Below are 27,065 nucleotides of genomic sequence, written 5' to 3' on the forward strand. Positions count from 1 at the left end.
TAGCACAAGTAGCTAATCCTTGGAGTCTTGCTCAAAATACAGATGTGTCACTGATCTACTTGTCTTAATATGTGAATGCTACAAATTCTGAGCCTACGGCTGCCAGTGACCGTAGTATACCTGAAGGTAGGCATCTTGACTACATGTCAAGGCTCCTTCTGTAGCCAGTGGAAAGAGAGAGGCAGCTCCAGAGAGCAATTCACCATGCTCTGCCTTAGCTGGGATGAACTGCTCTTGCAGATCACCTTTATCCTCCCAACAGATACAGAAGGTACGTGGATGATTAGCTTAGACTATATGCTTACCTGCTAACATCAATGATAACAGATTTAATTTCATATACAGCAATATCCACCTCATTTCACAGGTGCACAAAGAAAGCATGTGATTTTTCCTTGGCTCCACTGCAGGAAAAGTTGGGAATAAAACCTAAGCTCTATGTGGAAAAATTAAACTACTTGACAATCCCTCTTTTGATTCAGTCGGAACTAGAAATGCAGAGATCCTAACACAAGCCCTAATGTAAGGAAGGATAGCAGTGGCTGTGAAGACTACAACAGCAGCATTCGTCTGACCTGTGCTTTAGTGCCTTATTTAAAAACTAACCTCAAATAAATTACTAATGTAGCCCATGGATACAAACATGCAATACACAAGAGAATTCTTTTTCATCATTTTTTCTGTGCAAGATGCTTACTTAAGTTCCTCAAGAAGTCTAAAATTACTTTTGAGTGGTGTCCTAAGTATACAATGACTTTTTGCAACCAAGTTTGTAGTTTAATGAAACATATTTTCACACTCAATGAGTAAGATCTATCTTAATGTTAACACTATGTAAAAAGTCCTAAGATAATGCAAAGCATTCAGAATATTGTAATTCTGTATTATTTTCCAGCAGTGTAAAACAGGTTTATTTTCAGACAGGATTTGTTCACCTGTAGCACTTGGTAAGAAAGGCAAGACTGAAACTGGCAATATTTAAGTTTTGCTAGAAAAAACCCATGAGATTACAGCTCAATTGAAGTCATCTGGAAAGGGGCACTGAGCTACCATAGTCTCTCCACAAAACAAACTATTTCAGAGTTTAATTCATACTGTCACTGAAAAATGTATTCCACGAGGAAAGGCAAAACCAGTCAGAGAGTTAACTACCTAAAGCTCCACAGATGAACCTTTGATAAAAACTTCATTGCTGACACCAAATGCTACTGTGATTTGGTTAAAACCAAAACTAGGAGGACAATTATTTTCACGGTAGGAATTTCAGAGACCTAGAAAGCAAAGAATATTGCTGGGCTTTATATTAAAAAGCGTGAGACATTCTAAACATTCTTAGACATGAGAGAGACTGCCATCTGTTTTACAGTTTCCTGCGTTGACTTTGCCAAAAAAGGCCAAGGATTGTTTAGAACCGAACAAATGTGTTATGTGCATCTCAAAATAGCCCAATATAGCTGTTCAAGACAACCGCACAGGCAATCACCACAAACAGGTAACTTCAGAATCATATTTTTTCCAGTTGGCATTGGAAAGTGTCCAAGGCAAAGCTAAAGAAGGCATAGGCAGTTCTACTAAAGGTGGAAAAATTGTGTTTCTCATAAGGCATCGAGCTTAACTGTAGTGTTTGAGACCAGAAAGTGGCGTCAACACTTGACAAACGTTCCTGGAATAACAGTATCGCAGAGACACTAGTTATGAAATGACTGAAATACTTAATACTCCAACTCAATGTAGGAACAGTTCTACTAGATTGGAGTCTCTCACCTACTGAAAAATGGGCAGAAGAACAACAAAAGGAAAAGGAAAAACCAACCAACAATAATGACCAGATTAAATGCCCATGTCAAACCACTATGACTGGTAGCTAACATAATAAACTATTATTAATATTAAAAAATGAACAGCAGTAGCACTGTATCAACTGCTGTCTCTTCCCACTCCTGGGCAAAGAAGTTTTGAATTGGAAATGTTCCAATCAGTTCACTGATAGTAATGGAAAGAGGAAAGTATGTGGAAAGTATGCAATATTTGACTTTAAAAAAAGGATTTGAGTCAAACCAACACTGAAGTCATCAGTGGTTCTAAATTTGCATTGCTGATACACTAGATGTCAAGGCTTACATAGTCTTCTTTCTAGTCTTGCTACTTTAGATGTTACAGAATGAGAAATACCAGGATTCACGGAACAAATCAAAAATAGTGGCACAAAGCAAATACAAGCAACATTTTACTTTGTGACTCAGAAAATGTCGCTTTCATATACTATTTGAAAAGTAAAAAGGGGACAAGATCGGAGCAGAACTTAAGTTTACAGCATAAAACAGCTTACTTTGCACTTTGCAAACATATGCTGCGTCACTGAGACTCCTGAACTCATCTCATTATCTCCCTTTCTCCCATGAAGGCCAATCTCCCTCTATCAGTAAGAGAAGATAAGCAGGTAGAACTCAGCTTCAAGAATGCAAAAGAACTTTGTCCAGCTAAAAAGTGCAAGAGGAAAATCTCCACACAAAAACTAAAGCTGAAGGCAACCCCCAAGCTTCAAGCATAGTGAAAAAGAGAACATTCAGAAGGGGGTGGGCGTGTCCAGGCTATTTCAATCTATAGAGGTAGACTCCTCAGTGATCCTATTCTTATGACACTACTTTGCTTATCATGAAACATTTAGCTGTATTTTAAATTTTTTTACCTCCTGTTCGTGTAGAACCACTTGACCTTTGAGTGGATTTCCCAGCAGTGCCACAGTCACAAAAGGTTGACAGACATTTCCAACTGTTCTTGGGAAGAGGTCATAAAGATCCACAAAGTGTCCACTATTACCAGAAACGTTCATGAAGTACAAGGAAACAGGATTGCACGTAGTAACGTAAAGAACATTTTCAGCTTCCTCTTCTGAAATAAGAAAATAAAATTAATGAAAGGCTACTGACATCATACATTGCTCTTCTGGAAATATAGCAGATGGAAATATAGCAGATACAGCAAAATTACCACCGTTGACACAGGAAGATAAAGAGAGAAATGGTCACCTGATACTAACTAAACGTTAACAGGCAGAATCTTGCCACAACACTATTAAACAAGTAGTCCGAGACACATTTGTGTAGATATGACTGCAGTGCCTGCCAGCTGCTACTATACACAAAATCTGTCCAGATGTTTTCGTTTGTTTATAAACTTGGTTCTCCCTCCTTCTCTATCTCATCCTCCCTTTCAATTAATATATTTAATAATTAAACATGGGATGAATGCAAACTTTGTATGGAACTTTTCACATATAGCACCTTCCTGACTGATTTCAGACAATTCTTAAAATCAATCCAAAGCCATGTAATTTCTGTTTCGCTGTCATAAAAGTTTGTTAATGTATTTGAAACTATGGCTACAAGCAGAAAAGGCAGCATTCCAGTACTGATCATTAGTGATCTGTTTATAATACACAATAAAGTTTAGACATGCTTAATGATGAACCCTAAGACCATTTATAAATATTCCCAATGATGCAATTCACTTTGGGACACAAGTAGTATAGGTAACTAAGGTAGGCTTGATCCAGTGAGAAAGGATTATAATCAGTGTAAGCACAGGAAAAAAAAGCACAGCACTCTGCAAGTTACAAGATTTGTATTAAAACTGAATTGACCTAGAGAGAGAGGAAAAGTCAAAGAATTGTTTTTCTGAAGCAATACAGTGTTGAACATAAAAACTAGACAGGCTTGCAATTTTGTGGCTGTGTTCTACTTTGATTACATATCTTTCTCTTAGTTTGAGAAGGATGCATACCCTTACAAAGACCACAATGTCTCAGTGAAATTATGCTCCCATTTCAGTGGCTGATATATTTTTGTATTTCATCTACTGTTAAAAAAAAAAGTACAAAAATTATTATTCCTGTACTCTATTCCTGTACTCATGTCCTCCATTCCCATATTCCAATTCTTAGTATTATTCCTATAGTCCATTGCAAACATAGCCAGAAATGCACACTATTGTAAATGTACTGAAGTGGTGTTATTACACTTAGAATCCCTCATATTGCCCATTTATATTCTGCCACTGGCTGCTGGTGAGCGCTTAGGAAGTCAACAGCCTAATTCTTCCTCATCTCTAGGATATTTCACATATTTATAATATTGGGGATCATTACAAAAGTTACTAGCTTTTCTTACCGCACCTTTTGTTACCGTGACATCGCAAACTAAGTTAACTTCACCCAAAGGCAGTGTCCAAAAAGCCAGTTCTTCTGTAAAACTGAGGGACCTGGCTTCATGTCGTTCCAGTGGAAATCCTTGGATATTTAAGTACACAGGACCCTAAAACAAATGATAACAATGAGGGCTTGCTAAAATATTTCACTCACCATTCTTTATGGAAATCTAAAAGTCGTCTTCAAGACTGTTAATACTATTACCAATTGAAACAGACCAATTACTAAATAAACAAAAGGGAAAAGGAAATGCTTTTCTGCAAGCTCTCTAAATGTCCATACTGCCATTTTCTTTACAGTATAGAAACCATCATGCCTTTCCTCTTTAGTCTTCTATTGGTTTGAAGCTGTTACTGCTCAGTGGCATGAAGGAGGTATTATGTACTGATAAAACACAGTACATACAAGGAAAAAATCAGAAAATGTTTGTTTCCAAGAAGTTCAATGGCAATTTCTTATTATAAAAAGTTTAAGTCTCACCCCTACATCACATTAGCAGTTCAGGTTTTTCCTTATTCACTGGAGTTAATAATTACTGAAGTTAATCCAAGAACTCAAAGCCGAAAAGGACTTAGAAGCTTTGGCTGCAGGTCAAATTGTACCAAAGGTTCAGATTCAAACTTGGCAATGCCAAAGACTCATAAGAATTCAGCTGCACACAAAATAGAAAAACAAACCAGCTTTTTTTCAGTCTCTGATCTTATCCAAAAATTGAGATCTGGGGCCTGAAACCGGCCAACTCCAAGCATCCAAACCAGCTACAAAGTTCCTTCAAATATGGTGTTTTCAATATCATTATAAAAACCTCTTTTCAAGAACTTCTGACCAAACTTACTGATTTTATAGCATATCGCACATTGTGAGGGCCAGGTATACAAAAACATTTATTTTTCTAGTCAGTATAAAAAAAATAAGAACGAGTAACAAGGACCATGTTTTGTATATACTCTTTCTCCTGAAGAAATTAATCACATTTTAGATTCTTCACATCCCAATACATAAAAACTGTATTAAATGAATTAAAAAAAAACATTAAAAGACAAACCTTTACATCTATTTTTTGAGTTTCTGTTGGACACAGCAGTTTCTGTTGTGCATTCCCCGGCTGATCGACTTTCCAATAGCCCATAAATTTATGATCTGGTAATGGCAGTCTGTCAAACAATGTAGGAACAAACGAATTTTTACATTCATTAACCAGCAACTGATACAGAATAAACCCCTTAAACAACTGCATTTTTCCAACGAGACATATCTGAAGATTCTCTTGTAGAAAATGCTTCCTCGCCAAAATATTTCGTTTCTTTTATGTTTTAAATCACAAAATTTTAGCCTTCTGGAATATTAACACAGTCACAACTTAAATAGCATCATAAAAGAAGCAGCAATTCACACAATATGGCCTTAAAAGGAAAACTCTTCCGGTCTGAATTATTTGAGATATGTAATAAAATATATCCAGTCTCTTGCTTTGCTTTATTCAGATCAGGCAGGGTGTGACAGTACCACTTAAAGGAACTCCCGTCAGTGGCACACTCATCTAAAAAACCAGCAGAATAAGCACAGTAAACACTGTGGCAAGTTAACCATGCAGTAAAAATTCAACGAATTATTTCCATATATTTTGCCATATGAACAAAGGCAAAGGAATACAGATGTGAGAATACTCCATCGCCTTCTGGCCAGTACAGTCTACAGAAAGGACACAGACATCTTCGAAAGCCTCAGTTGCTTGCCGTGGTCTAATGTCTTTATTTCTGTACCTCTTATTTAGGGAAGAAATATACAGGCCACAGCAAAACTCATTTATATAGGAAAAGAAAATGCTGGTGTATGACAAAGTAGCTTGACAGCAAAATAGGGACAACACAATTTTTCTTTGTTTCCTCTGAAGTGATTTGCAACCACTGAAAGTAGTTTAACTTAATTAATTGGCATGAATATCTTCAAGCTAATGAACTCATCGCTTTTGGCTTCTTTTATTTGGGATCAGTTGCTCCTAAAGAGACCTCCTACCAAAACTGCATTCTGTGTTACATGCCATTGCACATTATTGTATAGCCACAGAACTTGGCAAGAGAACAGAAGACATTCCTTCTCCCAGTTTCTATAAGTATCTCCAAAGTCTATTTCAAGGAAGTTCCTTAGACTGTTTGTTAAAAGTCTGTGCGTGGTCTCTTCTGTCATGTCTGATGATGCTCATTCCTACTGTTACAATTATTTCCCCTCTCTGCACAACCAACCTGGCCCCTCTAGATATTAGAGGTTTGTTTCATTTCTTCTTGATATTCTTTTCAGAATAAGAAGGGATCCCAAATCAAAAAACCTCAGTTGGACTATATATGAATCTTGGAGAATTTTAATTTTACTTTTTTTCCACAGAGAACTTAAAATTCAGGGAATGGACACTAATATCCTCTACTCTTTGTAAGTCATGCAGGGAAGCCACATTAACATTTCTTACTGGTATACTGACACCAAATCTCAAGCAACCTGGAGAAGCCAGTACTCACAGGCGGACAGTCACTCAGCCTCCACCCCCATTCCGCATTTGGACCATCTGCCAAGGCCGTGAGATAGCCAAAGATGCTTTTTGCAAACAGAAAATGGTTTGGATGCTATAGATCATTGGTGCTCACAGATAAATATCCAGCTGCCAGCAATATGCCACTGGGGCATGTAATGAGGAAAGTGCATCTCATTAATTCCCTCTCTTAGTCAAAGAACCAGTAGAGTCTTCATTGACTGTTTGTTGCCTAGTTAAGATACCAATGTTTGAAGAGTGATTTATTTTGCATTCTTTCTTGCTTCAGTTTGCATTTTTCCATTCTTTACACCTAGCTAGTCTAGCCAGATTTTTCCCAAATTAAGAAGAGAAATGAAGCCAGACTCAAAAAAAAAGCAAGTACGATATATTGTAGACTACAACATTCAACACCATTAGGAAAAAACATTCAGGATGCACTATTTCAAAACATACAAAATTCTTAGATAAATTTATTCATGCAGTCAGAAAATGGGCAAACATTCAAGTCACTAGACTAAATGACAGTTTATCCATGAACTGGAATTTTACTTCAGGCTTCCATTTGAGTTTCAAAATGATTTGTTGGCAAAATGTTGGTTATGTCTTGAGCCAAAACTGTCTTGTGTGCAAAAAGAAACTGGAGATTTTTTTTTTTGCTACGGTGACTCCGAGTAGCATAATCTCTGATACGCCTATAATCAGCAATAATCGTTTCCCGTTAGCTCAATGGAACATCAACTTCCACAAGGATTTGGACTTTGGTTTTAATTCCTTACACATTACTCCCATGGACAACATCCTAGAAATCAACGGGTTCACTACAAATCATGAATACTTATTAAATTTTAAAACAAAACATATGTTAATAACCAGCTCTAACCAAATACCCTGCTTTATATAGCAACAGAATTACAGATTGCATTCCCAAAGAAACAAAACATTTCCACTCTCTTTCAGCTTTCTGGAGATTTGCTTTGCTAATAGTTCCTCTCTTCCCTCAGGAAAACTGATTTCTCCTTTCTCCTAGATTCTTGAGGTTTTGTTCTCTTTCCTGTTTCTGAATGACTTGGTTTCTCTTGGGCAGCAGACCAAGTCATCATGAACAGCAAAGAGGAGGGAAAGGTAGATCAAAATTTAGGAATAAAACAGAAAGAAAACAGAATTCATAATACAAAGTTCTTTGTCAAGAGTAATAGGGATCTTATTCTTCCAGCGCCTGACAATTCTTTTTTACTCCATCTCACTGCTCACTCCTATAAATATGGTCTAAGAAAGACTAAGAGTATTGAAGAAGCTGGTGGCATTAAAGGTCTTATAACCAGTCTGCCTCCTGAACGATTTTCAGGAGCGAGTGAGGCTGCAGAAGGACTGGAACAACATGCCCACACTGAAAATGTGTATACATCTTAACAGTTTTCCTCTAATGAATATATATGACAGGCAGTGAAAGAGGGAGATTTTCTTTTCCCAGGATTTAGAAGTAACAAGCAAGTTTTGAAAATAACTTGAAGTGACAGTACTAGTAAAAAGCTTCACAAAGCGCTCCTGCCACACTCCTGTATTTCAAATGAATTAACCAAATACCGTTTACATAAAAGGCAGACAGAATACTATGGCAATGCCACCACCAGCAAAAATCTGCGAAGCAAAGAGATCTGATGGGTGTAAAAAGTGCAGTGGCTGGGTAAGAACAGCACTGAAACTCCACTGCTCTCTCCAGCTAGAGTGTACACAGTGATCCGTGATTTTTGCTTTCCTCAAAAGCTGGAAAGGGTTTCTAGAACAGAAAAACTACACGGCAGACTGCAGTAATCTTTTAAGATTAGCCAAGACTTAAAAGGAATTATTCCTGATCAGTTCTTTGATTATGGATCTGTCAAAGCCTGTTGCTTAAGGAAAATTTAGAAATATTTTTTAATGTTTATTTACTCTTAATTTTACATCCTGGTTTTCTACAAGATCACTGCTGTCCATTAAATGGTTATATAAGCAGGTCTTTTGTTTAGAAAAGGTGATTGCACAGGACCTACAGTTGATGGGACAATTCTACAAAAAATTACTATTTAGCCTGATTTTCTTCATGCACAGCGGTCTAAGGGGAGACAATCTGTCAAAAGATAATTCTCTAGTAGCTTCTGCTGCTGGAAGACTTTTCAAAGTGACACCTACAGAACACAATTTCTTTTCATTTGTATCTTTTTGATTTTAGAAAATAAATTCATTTCAGGCTAATTAAAAAAAAAACCACCAAACCACCAAAAAACAGTCAAAAAGCCAATAGAACCTGCTTCATAAAGTTATTCATTTACCTTTCTGAGAACATACTGGAAAATGGCTACAAATCTTTAAGACTGAAGTGCCACTGAATGCAAATTCTCTACAGCCAGCTATGGTACTAGTACAGCTGCAGACATAAACTATGACAGGCAACAAAGCTGCTTAATACATGCTCTTGTAAACCAGCTCAGCACTGACACAAAATGTATTACTCAAGGACTTCAGTAACAGCCTGTGCTCTACCCAGCTGAAGAGACTTCTATCCCACCTAACTTTTGTGGACTTAAGTAAGATATAGTAGGAAAATTCCTTACCAACCAGATCTCTGTACTTTATTTAAACACCTTTTGATTAAAAATATAAGCAGTAGACATACAGAACAGTCTTATGCTAGGCCTCCCGTTCCCTGACAGTCAAATGCAGACCCCCCCTCCGCTTCCCCCGCAATGCACAGCATGGACAAGAGACACATATGGTATAAGACAGGTCCAACAATTAACTACAGATTACCTGGGGGGGGTGGGGGGGAAGTCTCAAGAGAAAATTAAAGCTGTTAAAATTTACATATTTACATTACATATAGAAAATTCTGTTTATATAAAATGAATATTCAAGTTATAGCAAGCACCTAGAAGTGGATAGTGACAGAAGGAAAAATATGGAATGGCAATTTCATCAAGGATAAATGCCAGAATTAGAGCTGAATGCTGTTTTACCTGGGAATTGCAAATGGTCCGAACTGTGCAACAAAATGGCACATTAAACATGAGTTCAGACAAACGTGACATAACAGATGTCAACGGGAAAAACAAAGTGTAATTGTACATAAAGAAAGATAATTAGTTAGTACAGTGAGTAATCCATTTTACCCAGTATGTCTTGGCAAAACATCATAGACAAGCCATCTGCTTCACACACAATACTGATAAAAATTATAAACTATTGAACAGGTGATACCAGGAGATACAGACAATATCATGATGTTATAAGCTGACAATATTGAACATGTCAGTGCCTTGAAGAATGGTCATCCTATTTGGGAAAAAAAAACCTGAAGGAAACAAAAAGCCCAAGTAAAACATTACCTTACAGGTCTAATACATGATACCAATTTTGGAAATAAACGAATTAGCATCTACAAATTAATTTCTCTCTTGAGAAAATAACTACTGCAAGAATTCTCTTCTAAATGGTCATTAGACATCACCTAATCTTTCCTTCCAAGATTAGGTATATTAATTCCAGAGCCTAACCTAAAATTCCCCTAAGGTTCACTGGTATCGTCTGTTAAATTTCCCCTGTAATTTCAGCGGGATACAAACCTCAAAGTTCCTTCTATTGAGACCCTTTATTGTAGAGTGTTGCTTGCCTCTCTCATGCTTTTGTTCCTATATTTACAGCAGTTATGTTTCAGCAGCAATTTAAATAATTCTGATTTATTCAAGTTTTCTTTTAGATTAAGTAATAGGCGACAGACAAACTTCTCCAAAACTTATTAAAATAAAATAAAGATTCACAAATTGTTTGATCCAAGACATGCCAGACAGTACCTGTATAAAGGAGTCAGCATTTCAGCATAATGATTTTCCTGTCCTAGAATGTCCTGGAAATGCTTCTGTATCGCAAAACTTCTTAATTGCACAGGATTTGTATTCTTATCAATAGCAATGATTTTGCTGCAGGTATGACTAACATCCTCAGGCAGAAAAGGTTTGAACTATTATCCTAGTTTTCACGTTACTTAAGAGAATCACTGAGCAATTTATTACGCTAGCTAGTAAGTCTTGAAAGTCTTGCAATCTAAGACTGGAACACAGACGTCAATCTGTGGGGGGGTGCTGTTGTCACTAGGACACTGTAGAAATTACACCTGGTAAACCTTCAGATTGTCAACTTGTGAGAGACTACGCTCTAGTTGAAGATGTCCCTCCTCATTGCAGGGGGGTTGGACAAGATGACCTTTACAGGTCCCTTCCAAACCAAGAATAGTTATTCTATGATTCTATAAGCAGGTAGGAAAACAAGCTTAAAATTGAAAGTGATCTTGACAAATTAGAGAACTAATCTGAAAAAATATAATACAGCAAGAAAAGTGCAAGCATGAAGAAAGTTGATTACATGAAGTGAAGATGGGGTAAGTGCTATGCAGGGTTCTGCAGAAAGGATCTGGAGGTTCATGTTTAGAAAACTAGACAGGAGTTAAACATTGCAAGAAATGCAAACATACTAGGGTTTTTAAAAGGGACTGCTGCATGAAATACATGTCTCTTCTATACTCTCATGCTACTCTACTCGGCTCTAGCAGAAACTAACCTGCCTAGTTTCACGCACAATGCTTAAAGACAGACATGAATAAAGTGGAGGGGGGGGGGCATAACAGAAAAATAAAAACAACCAGAGGCCTTAAAAAGGGGGAAGATTGAGTGAACTGGATGCGTTTAGTCTAGAGATGATTTTCTAATGGCAAGGATATTTAGGAACAAGACTGATTTGCTTTGGGAGGTTATAGAACTCCATCTCTGAAGGTTTTCAGGCATGAAACATGACAAAGATCAGATAAGAAGGTATTAGATTAATTTGCATCTTTTCTGAAGGAAGTGGGATGGACTAGATTAGTACCATTATCCTACTCTCAAATTCCCAGAAAACAATATAGAGGAGGTCAGTACTCTAGTTCTAAACATATAGGAGCTTTGGGAAGAACCGTTTCTGCAGTGGTCCAAACACCATACCCAATTACCTCAATGTGTCCACCACGTGAGCTTGCAATATGGGCTGGAACAGATTTGGAGAGATTATCTAGATGTTCTTTTACCCCAAGGCAGAATCAACTATGCCTAAACCATTCCTGAAAGATGTGTCTGTAATTCAAGGTGATAGACCTGTGACTTACAAGCTCCATAGGGTTAAATCTCATGACCAACAGCAAGGCTGTCTTGGAACAGAGCAGCAGGATAATCTGAAATGCCAGCTGTGGTGGATGCAAGTGAGACACTGAGACCAAGACTGCTGGATCATCAGAGCCAGGTGGTCAGCCTAGTCCCAACCTTGTATGGTGAGATCTAAGAAAAAGTTGCTTTTATCAACTGTGTGTGAACTGCTCCTGTAGTTTCTCCTCTTCTTGGCCTTCAGTGCATAGAGTATGAGCCCATAGCTGTCAGTCAAGTGAAGTTTTTGATGAGCATCTTGTGGGGGTCTTGTAAGTCTGTCATCCTTGGTGTAACCTGTCCTATAAAACCTCAGTGATCAGGTGATTATCGTTAATTCAAAATGATCAGATCTTTCTTCTATCTTCTCACTTCTAGATTGAAGTTTCCATTTACAGCACTTTCTCTTATGTTTCCCAAACCTCTGATCATCTCATTACCAAAGAGTCATCTCCAATCCACCCATGTAAACCCACATCTAATACTTCTAAAAATTATATAAAGTGCAACTTTCTCAAAAACTATGACAAGCATCATAATTCTTTAAAACAGAAATTACCAAGTGACTTTTAGCAAAGAAACTACAAGAGTTTCAAACGTGTACTGTCAATTTAAAAGGCACTGTAGTTGCTCAAGCATTGGTTCCCCTGGCATGTAATTCTTCTGTCATCAAAATGAAAAGGTACACCACAGTCATTACAATGCCAATCTTCTTTTAATAGTTATATGTAGGATGTTAGATATGATAACAGTAGTGCTCCAGCAGGAGAAACCTACACATGGACACCTAATCAAGACATGATGTCATAAGAATCAGTCCCTCCTTAGCAAATATAAAAGTACTATGTCCGATGGAAAACTCAATTTTCCGTATATCCATGAAGCTTTCTTCATGAAAGGGAAATATTTGTTTCTCCACAAATCAATTATGTATTAGAGTTCAAGCCAGAGTAAGTTTTCTAATTGTTTTTCAATATGATCTACTTAAGCCTGTTATGTGAATTGTAGAAGAATGAGTTAAATCTCTTTCACAGTTTAGTTTAGTCTTAAAAAAAAAAAAAAAGTATTTTGATTCTAACCTCTGAAAAAGTATATGGTGTAATATGTCAACTGTTAAAATAATTAAGGAATAATAGTGATATACAGACGCACACAAAAATGGTTCTTAGAGCTTCCATGCATTGCCCTATTCTGCAGAAGTATTTTTGTAGAGCCTTTTGTGAGTAGCAAAGACAAAATCCCACTACCACTGACAATAACTTTTCTTTTTTGCTACCAATTTAGGTGACAAATAACAGGACAGAAATGTGTTGCAATTCAATTAAAAACACAGGAGAAGAAACAAGTATTTCCCTTTATTAATTATAACTGTTTGCCATACAAACTATCAATATGTACATGGACATTAAAATACTAGTAATAAGCAAATACTCTATCATAAAGTAATTTATATTACTTAACTTATTTAGAGGAATATAAATTTGAACCAGAGGAGGATTGACTTCAAGTATTCCAGGTTGTTTTTAAATCAGTTAGCAGCAAGATAACACACTATAAAAAAGTGAGTATGAGAGACCTGTCTTCTTAATATATATCTTATGTTATTCTTACTCCTTGGCCAGCTGTACATTGGTCGGTTTTGCTCCAATAGGTATCCCATATTTGTGCAAAGTGCTGATTAAAATTTCACGCATTTCGTTGTTGTAGGAGTCAAAGTCAAATACATTTCGAACAACATTTGCCAGTCCTTCTGTTGGAAATTTCTGTGAAGAAACAAAGACCCCCAAATTTCTTTTACTGAATATCTGTTAAGTTACAGCATATAATTAAATACTTCTAAAATGATTAGTTATAACAGTAACTTTGCTCAACTTAGACAAGTGCTCAAGTCATCTTTTTTTTAGTTTCCAGAATAAAGAAGTCAAGTCAGAATGAAGTTACTGACACTAAACCTGAATTAAACAAACAAGCAGGAGACATTATTTAAATACTCAACATCATTCATGTTTTAAAAAATTATTTTCATTATGCACATAACAAGATGGTGTAACCATTGGAACATACACTAATGTATTTTTTAAATTTGGAACTGCTTTCTGCTAACCGTGAAGATCTGACACAAATACATATATTCTTGTATTCAACTCTACAATTCATTTAAGAATTCTGATCCTTAACGTTGAATATAGAAAAGCAAAAGATACGCTGCTTACTTACTACAAATGACTTTAGGTCATGATGGATTTTAGTAGAAACAGAAATTCACTTAAGATACACAAACATTTATTTTCTTAGTGAAAATTACTACCTGAAATGTGCTGTGTACATAAAGAAAAAACAGTTTATCAAACTTTCATTAGTTATTTCCAACAAAGGAAACTTTTACTATTGAACTAGACTGATGATTTAAGGCCAGCGTGCTCTTCCAGGTTTCAAACCCTCACATCTTCCCACACCTTTTAATTATTGCTTTTTTGCAAGAAGAAAACACATTTTTCTACCTCTCATTTCCTACTAAGACCTAGAAGCCAGCAAGACTTAAAAGCCTTGACTGAGCAGTCAATTAAATTCATGTAATAGGAATAACCTGAAATGAAGAAGATTTTTTTTGGTACCTGCAGAAGACACCATAGGTGTCAAAAGCTGGCTTAGCCTTTCTGCAAACTGGTTCCAAGTGCTTATCAGTAACTTCTTTTGATTTGCCCAATAGCAAACTCCAATAGCAAACATGTCTCTGTCCCCATTTAAATTAAGGCAGATTCCAGTAAACATGGACCTTAATATATGCAGCCATAATTTCAGGCTCCAGTAAGCTTACTTTTTAAAGGTACATTTAGGTAATTTAAACAGAATACGTATTGTGCAAAATTTAGATTTTATTTGCCATTGATAAAAACAGCTGTTTAAGTTGAACATGTTAACACATGTTCTAAGTCACTGAGCCTTTTCCTAGATACTCTTTAATAAAACATCTGAAAAAAATCATCTTACTCTTGTAAGATGTAAATGGAGTAAATAAAAAGAATAATTAAAAAAAATCACCAAATTACTATATGTACTAGAATTTTACAACCACTGCTTTATTTTACCTTTTTTGGCAAGAGACAAGACTGAGAATCTTTTTATTTTAAACTTCTCACTTTTTCTTCATAGGCCTTTCATTCAAATATTAGATCTCTGAGACCAGGAAATGGATCCCCCTATCTCAGAATGACACATTGACAGTGATGAAGATAAACACGTGAAGAAGTATTTTAGGGAGCTGAAGTATTATCTGTTTTTTCCCCATTAGTGAGCAAGGCTGGTACAAACCCAGCCTTAACTTCAAACCCAGACTTAACAGAAGTGTCAGAGAAATGTATAAAAGCATTAAAAATAAAAAGATATCTGAGTCCTGAAATAAAAACTAAACCAGAAGAAAACATAAAATTTTCATAAATATTTTGTTCTGTACTCTTAATCAAACATCGGCCTTAGTTAGGAGTTTAATATTTTCCCAACTTAATAAATATCTAATCTCTGAAATAAAATATCTGTGACAGAAGTAATAATAAAATTAGCTAGTTACTGTGGTAGAAGGAAATAAGCAAAACCTTTCCTTAAGTAATTATTTTAGAACACCTATGGTGATGAATACTGCATTTTCTGTGTTCTTCCCCTTTCACTGCGAAGCATACATAACCAACAAACTGGCACCAAGCTATCTTGTTCACTCATGACCTACTCTTTTACCTGCCCCGCAGTAGATACTGCAGAAACCTTGGTCAAGTGCTTCAAATATTATCTGGTTTTCACTAGTAGTCTCCAAGTATGTCCATGGTTTTCTGAATCATTGCGTAACTTCTGATATTGCTACTCTTCTCAATTAATTGCCTCAATAGTTTCATGCCTCTTGATCAGTAGGACATCATAAAAGATTTATTTCCTCAGGTACAACTGATCGCTGCTGTCAATAAAAACCTGTTCTGAACACTTGTCAAAAGGCCCTCTACTTCAGTTATTAAAAAAAATCACAACTCTGGCTTCAATCAGAACAAATCCAACCACTTTTTAATAACTGCCTGGACAACTGGTTACTGAAGAAAGGCAATGATAGTTCACTTGAAGAAAAAAAAGAAAAAAAAAGTTGAATGTTTGAGTTCAACATTTAAAAAAAAGAAATCATTTGGTTTCTATTGATTTTTTAAACCAGATTACTGGAGAAAATATTGATCTCTCATCAGTCAGTCTGGTTCTCATTCATTGATTCTTCCCCTTACAAGTAGCACCTCTGCCTGTACCTTAGAGTATTTTCACAACTTAGATTCTTGGCTATTCCTTAAAATAGTAAGTAACATAGGTTTTGCTTTTAACAATTTTATATTTTTTCTTTATTTGATAGAGTTGTGGCAGAACTCAGTTTGGTGAAAAATCCATATTTCTATGGATCTAACTTTCCATGAGTACATGTATTGCTATAGTCTGCTTAAAAGCTATCAACAAAACAGTAGTTTCCTAGTACAAACAGAGAATTTTAATTAAAATATGCTATACACATTGAGGTCTACTGTACTTCTACCACTACCCTGAAAACAAAGTGACAAATTATCCGGTATCGGGTCTGTAATGAGTCCAGATTTTTGTTTTAGACTTCTGCCTTGTGTTCTCACTACCACCACTTCCCTACATATTCTTGTGCCTTCAGATGCCCGCACATTTCCCATCCTGCAAGCACCATCCCAAAGGCCCACCCTGCCCCACGACACTAACAGATCTCTCTCTACCTGCTCATTCCTCCGTGCCCTTGGCTTCCCCCTGCATCCCCGATGCCTTTTCACTGAACGCTGCCAGCTCTCTCTGTGTCTCCTCAGTGTCCTGTCAGCAGGGCAAGAAGCACCACGTCTATGGCTCATCCTGAGCGACATGCATACTAATTGATTAACCAGCGCTCATGTATTTAGTGGGTATCATCTACTGCCAAGCAAAACACCTGAATTCTCCCCTTGCCTTTTCATTCACAGGGATACTAATTTCAGTCTGTTCCTCTCTGTCATGTAGCCCCACTGATTTTGATTAAACCAGCAGAAACCTAATTATCTTTGAAAACTGGTAACTGAGATTCACTGCAGTTGGCCAAAAGGGTAAAAGGTGGTTATTCATGTGAGTAGGGCAGCAAGGAGAGAAAGGGATACAAACTGTGATTTGATAAGCCTTGTTTCCTTTCAAGAATAGGCTGAACAGAGAAAAAGTACTATCTTAGTACAAAAGCTTACTGAACAGGCCTAAAAGCCTGATGATTAGTAGACTTCAGGGCCAGAAGGTACCTAAGACATTTGCTGCTTGAAAATTGTTATACTAGTGCCTACTATTAGAAAGCAATCTCATATACAAACAAGAAGAAGGCCTATCAGAAAAATCTCAGCTTTCCCAAACTAAATAGAGTTAGTAGAAAAGCTATTTCCATTTTATCTGGACTAATGTGGCTTGCCTGATTAGCATCTACCAGGGACATTGGGTGAACCTGAACTCTGCAAAACAACATACGAAAGGTCTCGTGAAAACTTGTACATTAGATGGCAGAGAAGCAGTCACGGCATACACCGGCAGTTACGGTAACCTAACGGAGCAAGAGCAGAGCTTCTCAGCTTGCCCATAAGCCACTATTAGCATCAATACTTCTGAGATTTGGCACAATCTGAAAACTGCAGGTGAGGGAGACAAAAAGGCTGTATTCAGGTCACCTGCAATCTAGAGCTGCAAGACCCAAATTCCTAATACAATCCGTGGGGGGAAACAGGTGCAGCAACCAAGCTAGGCAGCCACAGTAGACAACTTTCCCTATGCCTGCAGTTTTAGGTCTTCAAACCAGTTTGGTATCTTGGGCTTCACCAAAAAACCCTTTCTGTAAGAAAAAGTTAGTACAGAGGCAACGTAGCGCTGAATGCACTGACTAAGCTACAACTAAATTGCTATGGGTTCCCTACTTGCATGATCTTTATGGGAAGATGCTCTTGTAACTACACTCTATAGACACAATCCTGTACATTAAAGACCACAATTAACCAGAGTGCAGAGACTAGCCTAATAATATGTTGATGTCACAGTAATCAGAATATTCTCTTAACTAACTAGCCCCTATGCTCAGATGCTCTCTCAGATAACAGCAATCAACAGCCATTTTTTCTCCAAAACAACCAACTCTTTTTTGCAGAAGCAAAAAATTCCAAAATTATGTGAAAAAATCAACACAATAGTACAAAGAGAGTGGGGCTGTGGAACTGCCGTAAGGGAAACTGTTTAACAACACGACTAACTTCCCTCCTTCCTTCCTAAGGACCAACAATTTTATTGACTCATTTCCCTCCTTCCTCTTTTTTCACTACCTGAAGACCTAAAAGCTTCTTACTTTGGAATAACCATTATGTTTATATTCATTGTTTACATTTGGCTACTCCCAGCCTTTTTATTATTCAGATTGAAAAACAAGTTACAGTAAACAAAATGTTGCATCCTTTCGAAGAGACTGGGATCTTGAAAACAAATGTTATAGAAGAATCAAAGCTGCATGTTGGATATTTATTTGGATATTTACACATGACTTTGAAAGAGGTGAAAACTTAGCAGACAGGAAACTTCCCCGCTGATCTGTGCCCAATGCCCAATGCCCTGGTTAAGTAAAGAAGACAGAAGCAGAGAGTAAGTGCCCTTAAGACAATTAGCAATGCAGCTCTTCCAATCTTCAATTAGATGCTGTTCACACTCAAAGAAAAAAAGAATTAAGTCCATATGTTTCCACACCAGTTGGTGACAGAAGACAGCACAAACCTCAGATTACTTGGAGACAGAAGATGAAGGAAGGAGGTTAGGATGGAATGTAGGACCAGCCCGAGTATGAAGACGGGAAGGAGTTCATTTAACAAAAACCCTAAACCACCAGCTTTTCAGCAGCACAGCAACTGTTCCTCAAGTTCATAATTTTTCCACTTTCATTTCAAATGTAACTCTGTGTTTAAAGACATCAGTGATATAATCAACATGGTACATGTTCCTATTAGTTTGGTAAGCGAACACCTATCAGATGGTATTGGATCCTAATAAAATACTCTGCTTACATGTTTATTTGGATGGATTCCTCAGCTTTTAGGTCTGAATTTTGTTAACCCTTAGTACAAAGTTATAAAGATATAATTATTTTTTCTTTATGTTATTGGTATCATAGTAGCACCAATTTACTTTGTCTCAAGACTTCGTTGCACCCTAGAGACTGCAGAGCACAAAAATCTGTCCTCCCCAGAAATCTAGATGAGCTAAAGATTTTTAAAAGTAGTAATTCTAAGCTGCGGGATCTAAATGTCTGTGTATATGGGTGAATATATGTGAATATGTTCATGAGCACAAACACAAAACCATCGTGCAACCCTGTTATGCTATGCAGTGTTAAACACAGGAACCGTAGGCTAAAGAACTTATGAGAAATTATATTCTAATTGTAATAATTACATTAATATTTCCATTAATATTTTTCAATCTTGGATTCAATAATTCAAGAAATACTCTATAAATTAATAAATCTCCTACTTTATGATTATAAACAGAACAAAATAAAAGCATTGCTATTTCAAAGAGCATTAAGATACTTTATATTTCAAATACTTCAAACAAAAAGTATCCTTCAACTTATAAACATAGAAGTCAGACTCTACTGTAACCTTTAAAAAGTAATCATCATTAAATCAGAATTCATGATTTTGCAGTTAAAATGTGTGTAGGAAGCAATCATGGTTCCTAAGTACCTGTTTGCTAAATTGTTATCCACCTAACATTTTCCTTAGAAAAATTTCATCTATGATGTATTACTGTTACGCAGCAGGGTCATTTTCCCCCAGGAAATTATTAAAACCAAAAATTCTATAGCAGCGTAAAGTTGCATTATTCTGGAAGTACTGTATGCTGAATATGGAATTTTTATAATGTAGGCTAGTATAAACATTGCATACCGTATTCACGGTATTAATGTGATATTTTTTCACATAGTGGAAAAACAGACTCTCAGGTATTTTCTATAGCTATAAATAAACATACAGAAAAAATACCTGCCTGTGTACATCTGTGCTCCTTACCCTCAGACTATCTGATCATCTGAATATGATGATTCCTTCAAAATGCAAAACTTTTCATAAAAAGTGAAATAAAAATGCATGAACAATAATTGCATCTTTTTCTAAAACCTTCAAGCATTAAAAAAATGAGTAGTGATGAACTCAAGTTTTCAATGAAATCTGACGTACTGTACCTGTAAATGTTTTACAATATTCACAACTTCTCTAGTTGAATAGGGATAGTTAATAATCCCTTGGTCAGCTAAACTCCTCAGTTCTCCAAAAGCAGCTACCAGTTTCTGAAGAATAGGCTCTGGAACATCAGGACCATACTGTCTAAGCATAGCCAGTTCAGACTGTGGTTTGGGATTATCAACAGCATGGCAACTAAAAATGTCTCCTAAAAGAAAAAAAGCACAGTTAAGTAATTTATAAAGAGATAGCATCACAACAGCCCATTTAAGTTTCATACAGCACCTTAAATGGAAAAGCAATGGCTCAAGGGGGTGCTGAGTACCTGCTTGTTAAAACAAAACAAGACAGAAACTACTCTGAAAAATGTGAAGGACAAACTTGCTATAACAAACATCAAGATTCCCAGAAACATGGAGATCTCTCCTGTCATTATAATGAAGGTGTTCACAAGCGAGAAATTAACTTCAAGAATAAATACCAGTCAAATGAGTGCAGAAAAAAAAGAAAAGAAAAAAGATTTAAAGAAAGAATAACAGGTTGAATGCGACCAATTTGTGAACACCTTGAAAACACCACAGGATGCAGGGAAATCTTTATATGCAGGAATGCCCTAACGCAAACCCAATTGAGAGGCCTAAATACTGGATTTATCTTTTCTCTCTGCCTGTCTTGAACTATGGTAAGAAATTTGGCAAGATATTCTTCTCATATATTTGCGTTATATTAGCCTCAATCATATAATCTATAAAATCGAGTTTATTCGTAAAGAGTCCTTTAACAGTCGTACAAAACTTTACAGAAGCATGATCAGATCCTGCTGAAAAAGGATTTGGATTAAAAGCAGAAGAGCCCCTATGCTTGAAAAACACAATCAACAAAGAACCCCAAAACCTCAACCAAACCTCTGCCATGTGGGCCCAAAAGCAATAACGCTGGGATCAATTTTGTTTAAACGGTCCATGTAAGGAGGGAAATTAGATCATGAAAAAGAAATAGGCTATACTAAAACATCTTGCGGCAACATAGCTGGGTGAAATTCAGAGCCAACGAGTCTCTGACACAGAATCCCCATTCACTGGGAACTACATCTGAAAAACAAAAAGCTATCAAGCAACACAGAATTGGGTTTGCACCTGCTTTTACGAGTACTTTATTATTTCTTGCAGAATAAGCATTACAGCCAAAGCTAACAGATAAAAACACATATATTAAGGTACCTGCATATAAATGGCTAAACTAACATAAATAACACAGTCAGTAGAGTCTGGAGGGCTATTCAGTTCGTAGCCCTGCTGTAACACTGCCACAGCCTTGCCAGAGGCTCACTTAGACTAAAACGGGACTATACACGCCAATGAATTCTTCATCTCTTACCCTTATGCAAAGTAAATTCTTACTTTCGCTGTGAGATGAAGCTGTGGGGAATATTTGCTAACAGACAGGATTTTTAGGGCCTACCAGGAGCATTCTGAAATGAGGCTGTTGTTGATACGAAAAACTTTGATGAGAAATTTGGACAGCCTTACTTGAAACTAGGATGAATTCAATATCTTGTCAAATATATGTATTTTAATAAAGCCTAACACACATGGCCATGGGCATGGAGAGGCTAATGGGCATTAAGAAGCAGGTAGCATAGTGCAAACACCAAAAAAGACAGTAGCCTCCACTGCTAAGAGGAGAGAAAAGAACCATCCATCAAGCTCCCATCTCTTGTACTGATGAGGACAGCACCTGGCCTGTGGCTTGTTTGATATGGGGAAAAAAAAGGTGAGCAGTTGTGTTAACCATTGATGCCAGGTATCAAGCTGCTTACAGTTTTTGCTATATTTGTATGAAATATATGCTCATTAACAAAGATTTCTTGTAACCTTGTCTGTCTGCTTTGCTTGTCCAGGTCCCATAAAACAAATTAGTTGTAACACAGATGACCACATATAGCTGTTCACTTCAGGGCAAGTTCGGGTACTTTTATTAAGTTACGTAAATTTACATGTTAGTCTTCAAGCTGAATCTCACCCTGAGTGTCTTATGTGAAACGAAGTATCAATATGCATAAGGACCCCTTCTCCACATGAAATCTAATGAATAAAGACAGTCATTCTATTAATCAATTCTAGTAAAGATCACCATTTAATATGAATCACTTACCTAATGTGCCAAAAAAGTCATTACCCAGGAAAGGAAATCCAGGTCTGTTTGCTAGGACTATCATTCTAAAATCAGGATGAATAACTATTACATTTTCTCTCCCCTCTACATAAGCATGATCTGGAAAAGAAATAGAATTTATTAATTGCATATTTAAGCTTTGCATTAGGAATGAATTAAATGAACATAATTAGATTATAAGAATTCTTAGAATTAAAAGAAGAATTCTTCTAATCTAATTATGTTCTTCTTAGAAGAACAGTTACAAAGAAAGGCTCAACAGCTTCTTAACATGTCATTCAGCTATGAGTGTTCTAGGTTTCATTTTAAAGTTTCATAATTTGTTTCATGAAAATTTAACCGAGGTGTTTCATTTAAAAACAAAAAAAAGCATCCACTGTTCTTGGGGTGGGGATTACCTGTCCTGCTTATATTTAATTTCACCAAAACGTTGAAGCCAATAGTGAATAAAATGTGTTTTTATATAGGCCTGATATTATCTGATCGGGGAACACAGAACTGAAATTCCTCCTGGTCATCACAAAAATCTGAGACAAGCCAGAGACACATGATTTCACGCATGTGAAGACTCTGTTTCTCCAAAATGAGTCAGACTGGCCTCACTTGTTCCCTTGCAGCATGTTTCCAGTGGCACATGGAGTTTGGGAATCTTTTTACCTCCTCTAAAAAACTACAGCAATAATTGAGACTGGCTAGCAAGATATTTAAAAAAATGCCCACCTACAGTTCATAATGACAAGCAAAACTCAAGTGTTGTGCCATGTGAGTGCTGAATGATTGCTCCACTCACACTTAAACATTGTTCCCAATATTGTTAAAAAGAAACTCATTACGTAAAGTACAGTGTCTACTAACATCAAGAGAGCATTTCAAACATGGTCTTTCTTTGAAAAATAATAAAAAATATTTAGTTCTTGCAATTCACATGAATTAAATTCCACTAAATTACAAAATACTCTCATCCTGCAGGATATATTTAAATAATATAAGCATATGTAATATTTGATTAGATGAAACCCTTAACAATTCAACCTTAGATATATTCATATCTTCAATTCTAGATCTGATCAAATTATACCTCAACTGTCCAGATGGGCATAACCAAGATCATAATTTAGTCAATTAGACCTTTATTTCTTATCGTGAATGAGAAGCAGAGAGGTCAACTTACAGTTTGTTGGTTTTTTGGTGGTTTTTTTTCTTAATTTTTCAGCAAAATTAACAAGAATGCTAATTTAAGAAAATCTCTGTGGCTACCGCAAAAGTAGTAAAGAAAATGATTGTAAATTCTTTAACTGTTAACCTTTTAGCTTCAAGTACTTCTTCCATTTGGACTATTTTGGGTCTCTACTTGGTAACTCGACACTTTACATTTTACTGTAAATGATCAAAATGCTTTTTATCTACTTACTGGCAACAATTCGCCTTCCATCTGACAAAACCATTTCCCCACTTTCTACTAAAGTTTTTAAGACACAGGTAACATTTGTTGGTGCTTTGTCTGCCTCATCAATTACCAAAATATGTCCGAACTTCACTGCTTTTACCTAGAAGAGAAAAGAATCAAAACATCACAACCCCCCAAAAATAACTGCAAGAAATTGCATTACTGATTTCTCTGTCAGTAGTAGTGACATCTCGGTGGCACTGAGACAAGAAAGGGACTCAGAACAGGGACAAGCTGTGACCGAACTGTAGCAGAGAGAAGAGGACGCGGGTGAGACAAGAAAGGTGGGTGTTTCTGTTTCTTCAGGACAGGGATGGAAAGGGCTGTGCTAGGAAGAGAAGTGAGGAGGCCTGAAAATAAATGAGAATGAACTGGAGTGCTGACAGAGAAGTGCAAAAGCAGTTTGCATCTAGATTGTCAACATGAAGCTGAAAGAACTAAAGAATGGCTGCAAGAGCTGTTTGGAGTCCAACTTAGCAGGTAGGTGTGAGATGCTACAAAAGAGAAGGAGGAAAATACCACTCTACCAGTTAGAATGTGTCAGGTTAATACTAAATTATTTTCCATATTTATTTTGTGCATGCAGGCTCTCAAAACTATCATCTTACTCAGCATTTGGCACAGCAAACATGACAAATGTGACCAAAGTAAAAGTTAATGAAATGTTATCACACTCACTGACTGTATGCCATGAAAGTAATCAAATCACAAAGAATTTTCTTATTTGAAAAGCCAGCATGTTTAACTACTTGTTTTTAATGAAAAACATTTCCAAATATACAATCCAAATGTTACTACTGACCAGTGGTGAATCTTCATATATGATAAGACCGCCTTTAACAGAAGGTTGTAGGGTAAGGCTTTGTACAGTGGTATCCCTGAAATGTGGAAAAATAGACAGTATTAATTAAAAATACACAGGAATTTTAGTTACAATAAAATCAAAAATGAATAAATGAAAAACTGAATGCTCTCCTTCTCTAAGAGGAAAAAATATTTCTTTTTTTTTTTTTTTTTTAAGAATTCTTGAAGAACTTGAACTGGTAACAATGCTGTGCCAGCTTAGTGGTCAAAGGTGAGTATCCCTGTCTCTGCCAGGGCTTTCACGGTAGTTCTCAATTTCTCATAAACCCTGGAAACAAAAACACTCAAAAGTGAATCTGTATCTTTTGCATGATATACATTACTACTGTTACTACTATTTCTAGTTAAGCACGCTTAAGCTGTCATGACAAACACGGGAATCTCCCCAGAACAACCAAAAAGGAATTTGCAGTATCATAGTCAAATCATTAATGTTTTAACTGGTCTTCTCCACATACCACCAAGAAAAAAAAAAGACTAAAAATACTCATGTGGAATTCTAAAAATCAACTATTTTTAGTTCTATCTAAACCATACCAGATGGAATAATTTTTACTAGCACTTGCTACATTTTATATCATGGACAATGTAAGCTCTTAGATGGGACAGAGGCTTTAACAGCATAGTACTTCTTTTTGAAACTGAATTTGTGTTTGAATTGCTCAAATTATTTTTTCCTTCAAATTTAAAATACTGAGAATTAAAATCTGTAATGAGGATATTTCTTAATCTTCACTGTTTTCATCTATTTCAACCACCACTGAATGTACAGATAAATAAAAACCAGTCGCAATTCAGAAAGGTCCAGCAACAGACATCACCACACTGGATTTACCTATATAAACTATTCTGTAACCTAAGGAAAGCCCCTCCTGGTTCAACAAAATACTTGTCAAAACCTTTGATAAGATCCGTAAAACCAACCCCATTTACCTTGGGGTTCAGAGGGATCAATGAGCTAAGGAATAATCCAGAGATGGGTGATGACAGAAGATCCCTATGTCTCCTGTGGTTTCACGGAATATCCAATTCAATCTTAGGGCAAGTAGACTATGCCATCCCTTTCCTCCTATTTCAAAATTTGGATTAGTCTGCTTCAACAGAATGAGGGACTATTCACGTGACATAACTCATCAGGAAAGCCTCACTTACGCTGCTTGAGATCCACACGCTGGTTGATAGGTAAGGTTGATAACCTTTGCACTGCATGTGAGATTTCATGCAACAAAAATCTCCTACCTTTCACAGCCATGCCATATAACAAAACTGTTTGCTTAAGCTAAGCTGACTCACTGTTCCAAATACCCACCTTAGTTCTATCTTTAATTTTGTAACACCTTGTAAAAAACCAACAATATTCCGATAAGCTCCATGGGTACAGGAAATCAAACACAGTACTGTTTGCAGCAAACTATTAAATGGCCAGCTTCCAATTACAGTTTTAAACTGACAGCATAACATGCAAATTTCCTTTATTTGAAACTGCTGTCAGCAGGATTTCTGTCCTTAACAACTAGTAATTTCTTGTTTAGCTTTAAACTCATGATTGATTTATCCCAGTGTTTCCCATGCACAGGAATAAAGCATAGGGCGGGAACGGAGATTTTTAATATTTGGCTACTTCATCTGAACTTTAATCCAGGAGGGGAAAGGTTACAAAGCTGGGATCACCTCCACTTCACTTAACCCTGTCAAATGAGGCCTCTCACAAGCAGCCACACTCCCCAGAATTGTAATATTCATATTGTAATCACATGCAACACGTAATTTTTTAAACCATCAAAATAAGCAGTAGCGGTAATCTATTATCTTAGAAATCCTACCATGGACATAAAAACAATACTTCTATTGTCATCCTGCTTGTCTACCCATTTCTACATTGGGCAGAGAAATCAATAATGGGTGCTAAAATAACAACAAACCAACGACCATTGTTTCTTGAACACAAATTATTATTATCTAAATTCTCAGATTGTATGTATCAGCCTACCTCCATTAGCAGTTATAATTTCTGGTTCAATACTATATAGTCACAGATGTAGAAGAATTTTACAATGTGTAAATCAAACCCTAGAGTGTACGAAGGCACAGTCACAGGTTACTAATTTGTCAGAAATAATTCATGGAAAAATATTTTAAGGAATTAATCCAAGAAGAAAAGAGGAAGGATTTGTCAAACCTGAACTGTGATCTCTTTTAAGTAATAGAAAGGAGAAAATGGGAGGATCTAAGGAAAGCATAGGACAAGAATAAGGTAGAGGAAGGTGAAGCATTACAGAATGCTTTACAGAACACAAATTTGCACTTAGCAGCCAATGCATGAAAAAAATAAAGTGAACAGAGTGGCAGGAAAGGAAGATCTCTAGTGGTG

General features: G+C 36.4%; 1 protein-coding gene across 3 annotated transcripts in view; it reads right to left on the reverse strand.

Moving 5' to 3' along the window:
- The window catches only part of VWA8 (von Willebrand factor A domain containing 8), a 201,613-nt gene that overhangs the window by 68,330 nt on the left and 106,218 nt on the right, over positions 1–27,065 (reverse strand). For all 3 annotated transcript variants that reach the window (XM_075139308.1, XM_075139307.1, XM_075139312.1), the window contains 8 exons: positions 24,633–24,708; positions 23,795–23,930; positions 22,363–22,482; positions 20,211–20,416; positions 13,550–13,701; positions 5,253–5,361; positions 4,175–4,313; positions 2,690–2,892 (listed from right to left, as the gene is read on the reverse strand). In XM_075139308.1, coding sequence (XP_074995409.1) covers positions 2,690–2,892; positions 4,175–4,313; positions 5,253–5,361; positions 13,550–13,701; positions 20,211–20,416; positions 22,363–22,482; positions 23,795–23,930; positions 24,633–24,708 — 1,141 coding nt within the window. The remainder of the gene's footprint in view (positions 1–2,689; positions 2,893–4,174; positions 4,314–5,252; positions 5,362–13,549; positions 13,702–20,210; positions 20,417–22,362; positions 22,483–23,794; positions 23,931–24,632; positions 24,709–27,065) is intronic.

Source organism: Calonectris borealis, chromosome 1 (genome assembly GCF_964195595.1).
Source record: "Calonectris borealis chromosome 1, bCalBor7.hap1.2, whole genome shotgun sequence".
In the NCBI taxonomy this organism is placed as follows: Eukaryota; Metazoa; Chordata; class Aves; order Procellariiformes; family Procellariidae; genus Calonectris; species Calonectris borealis.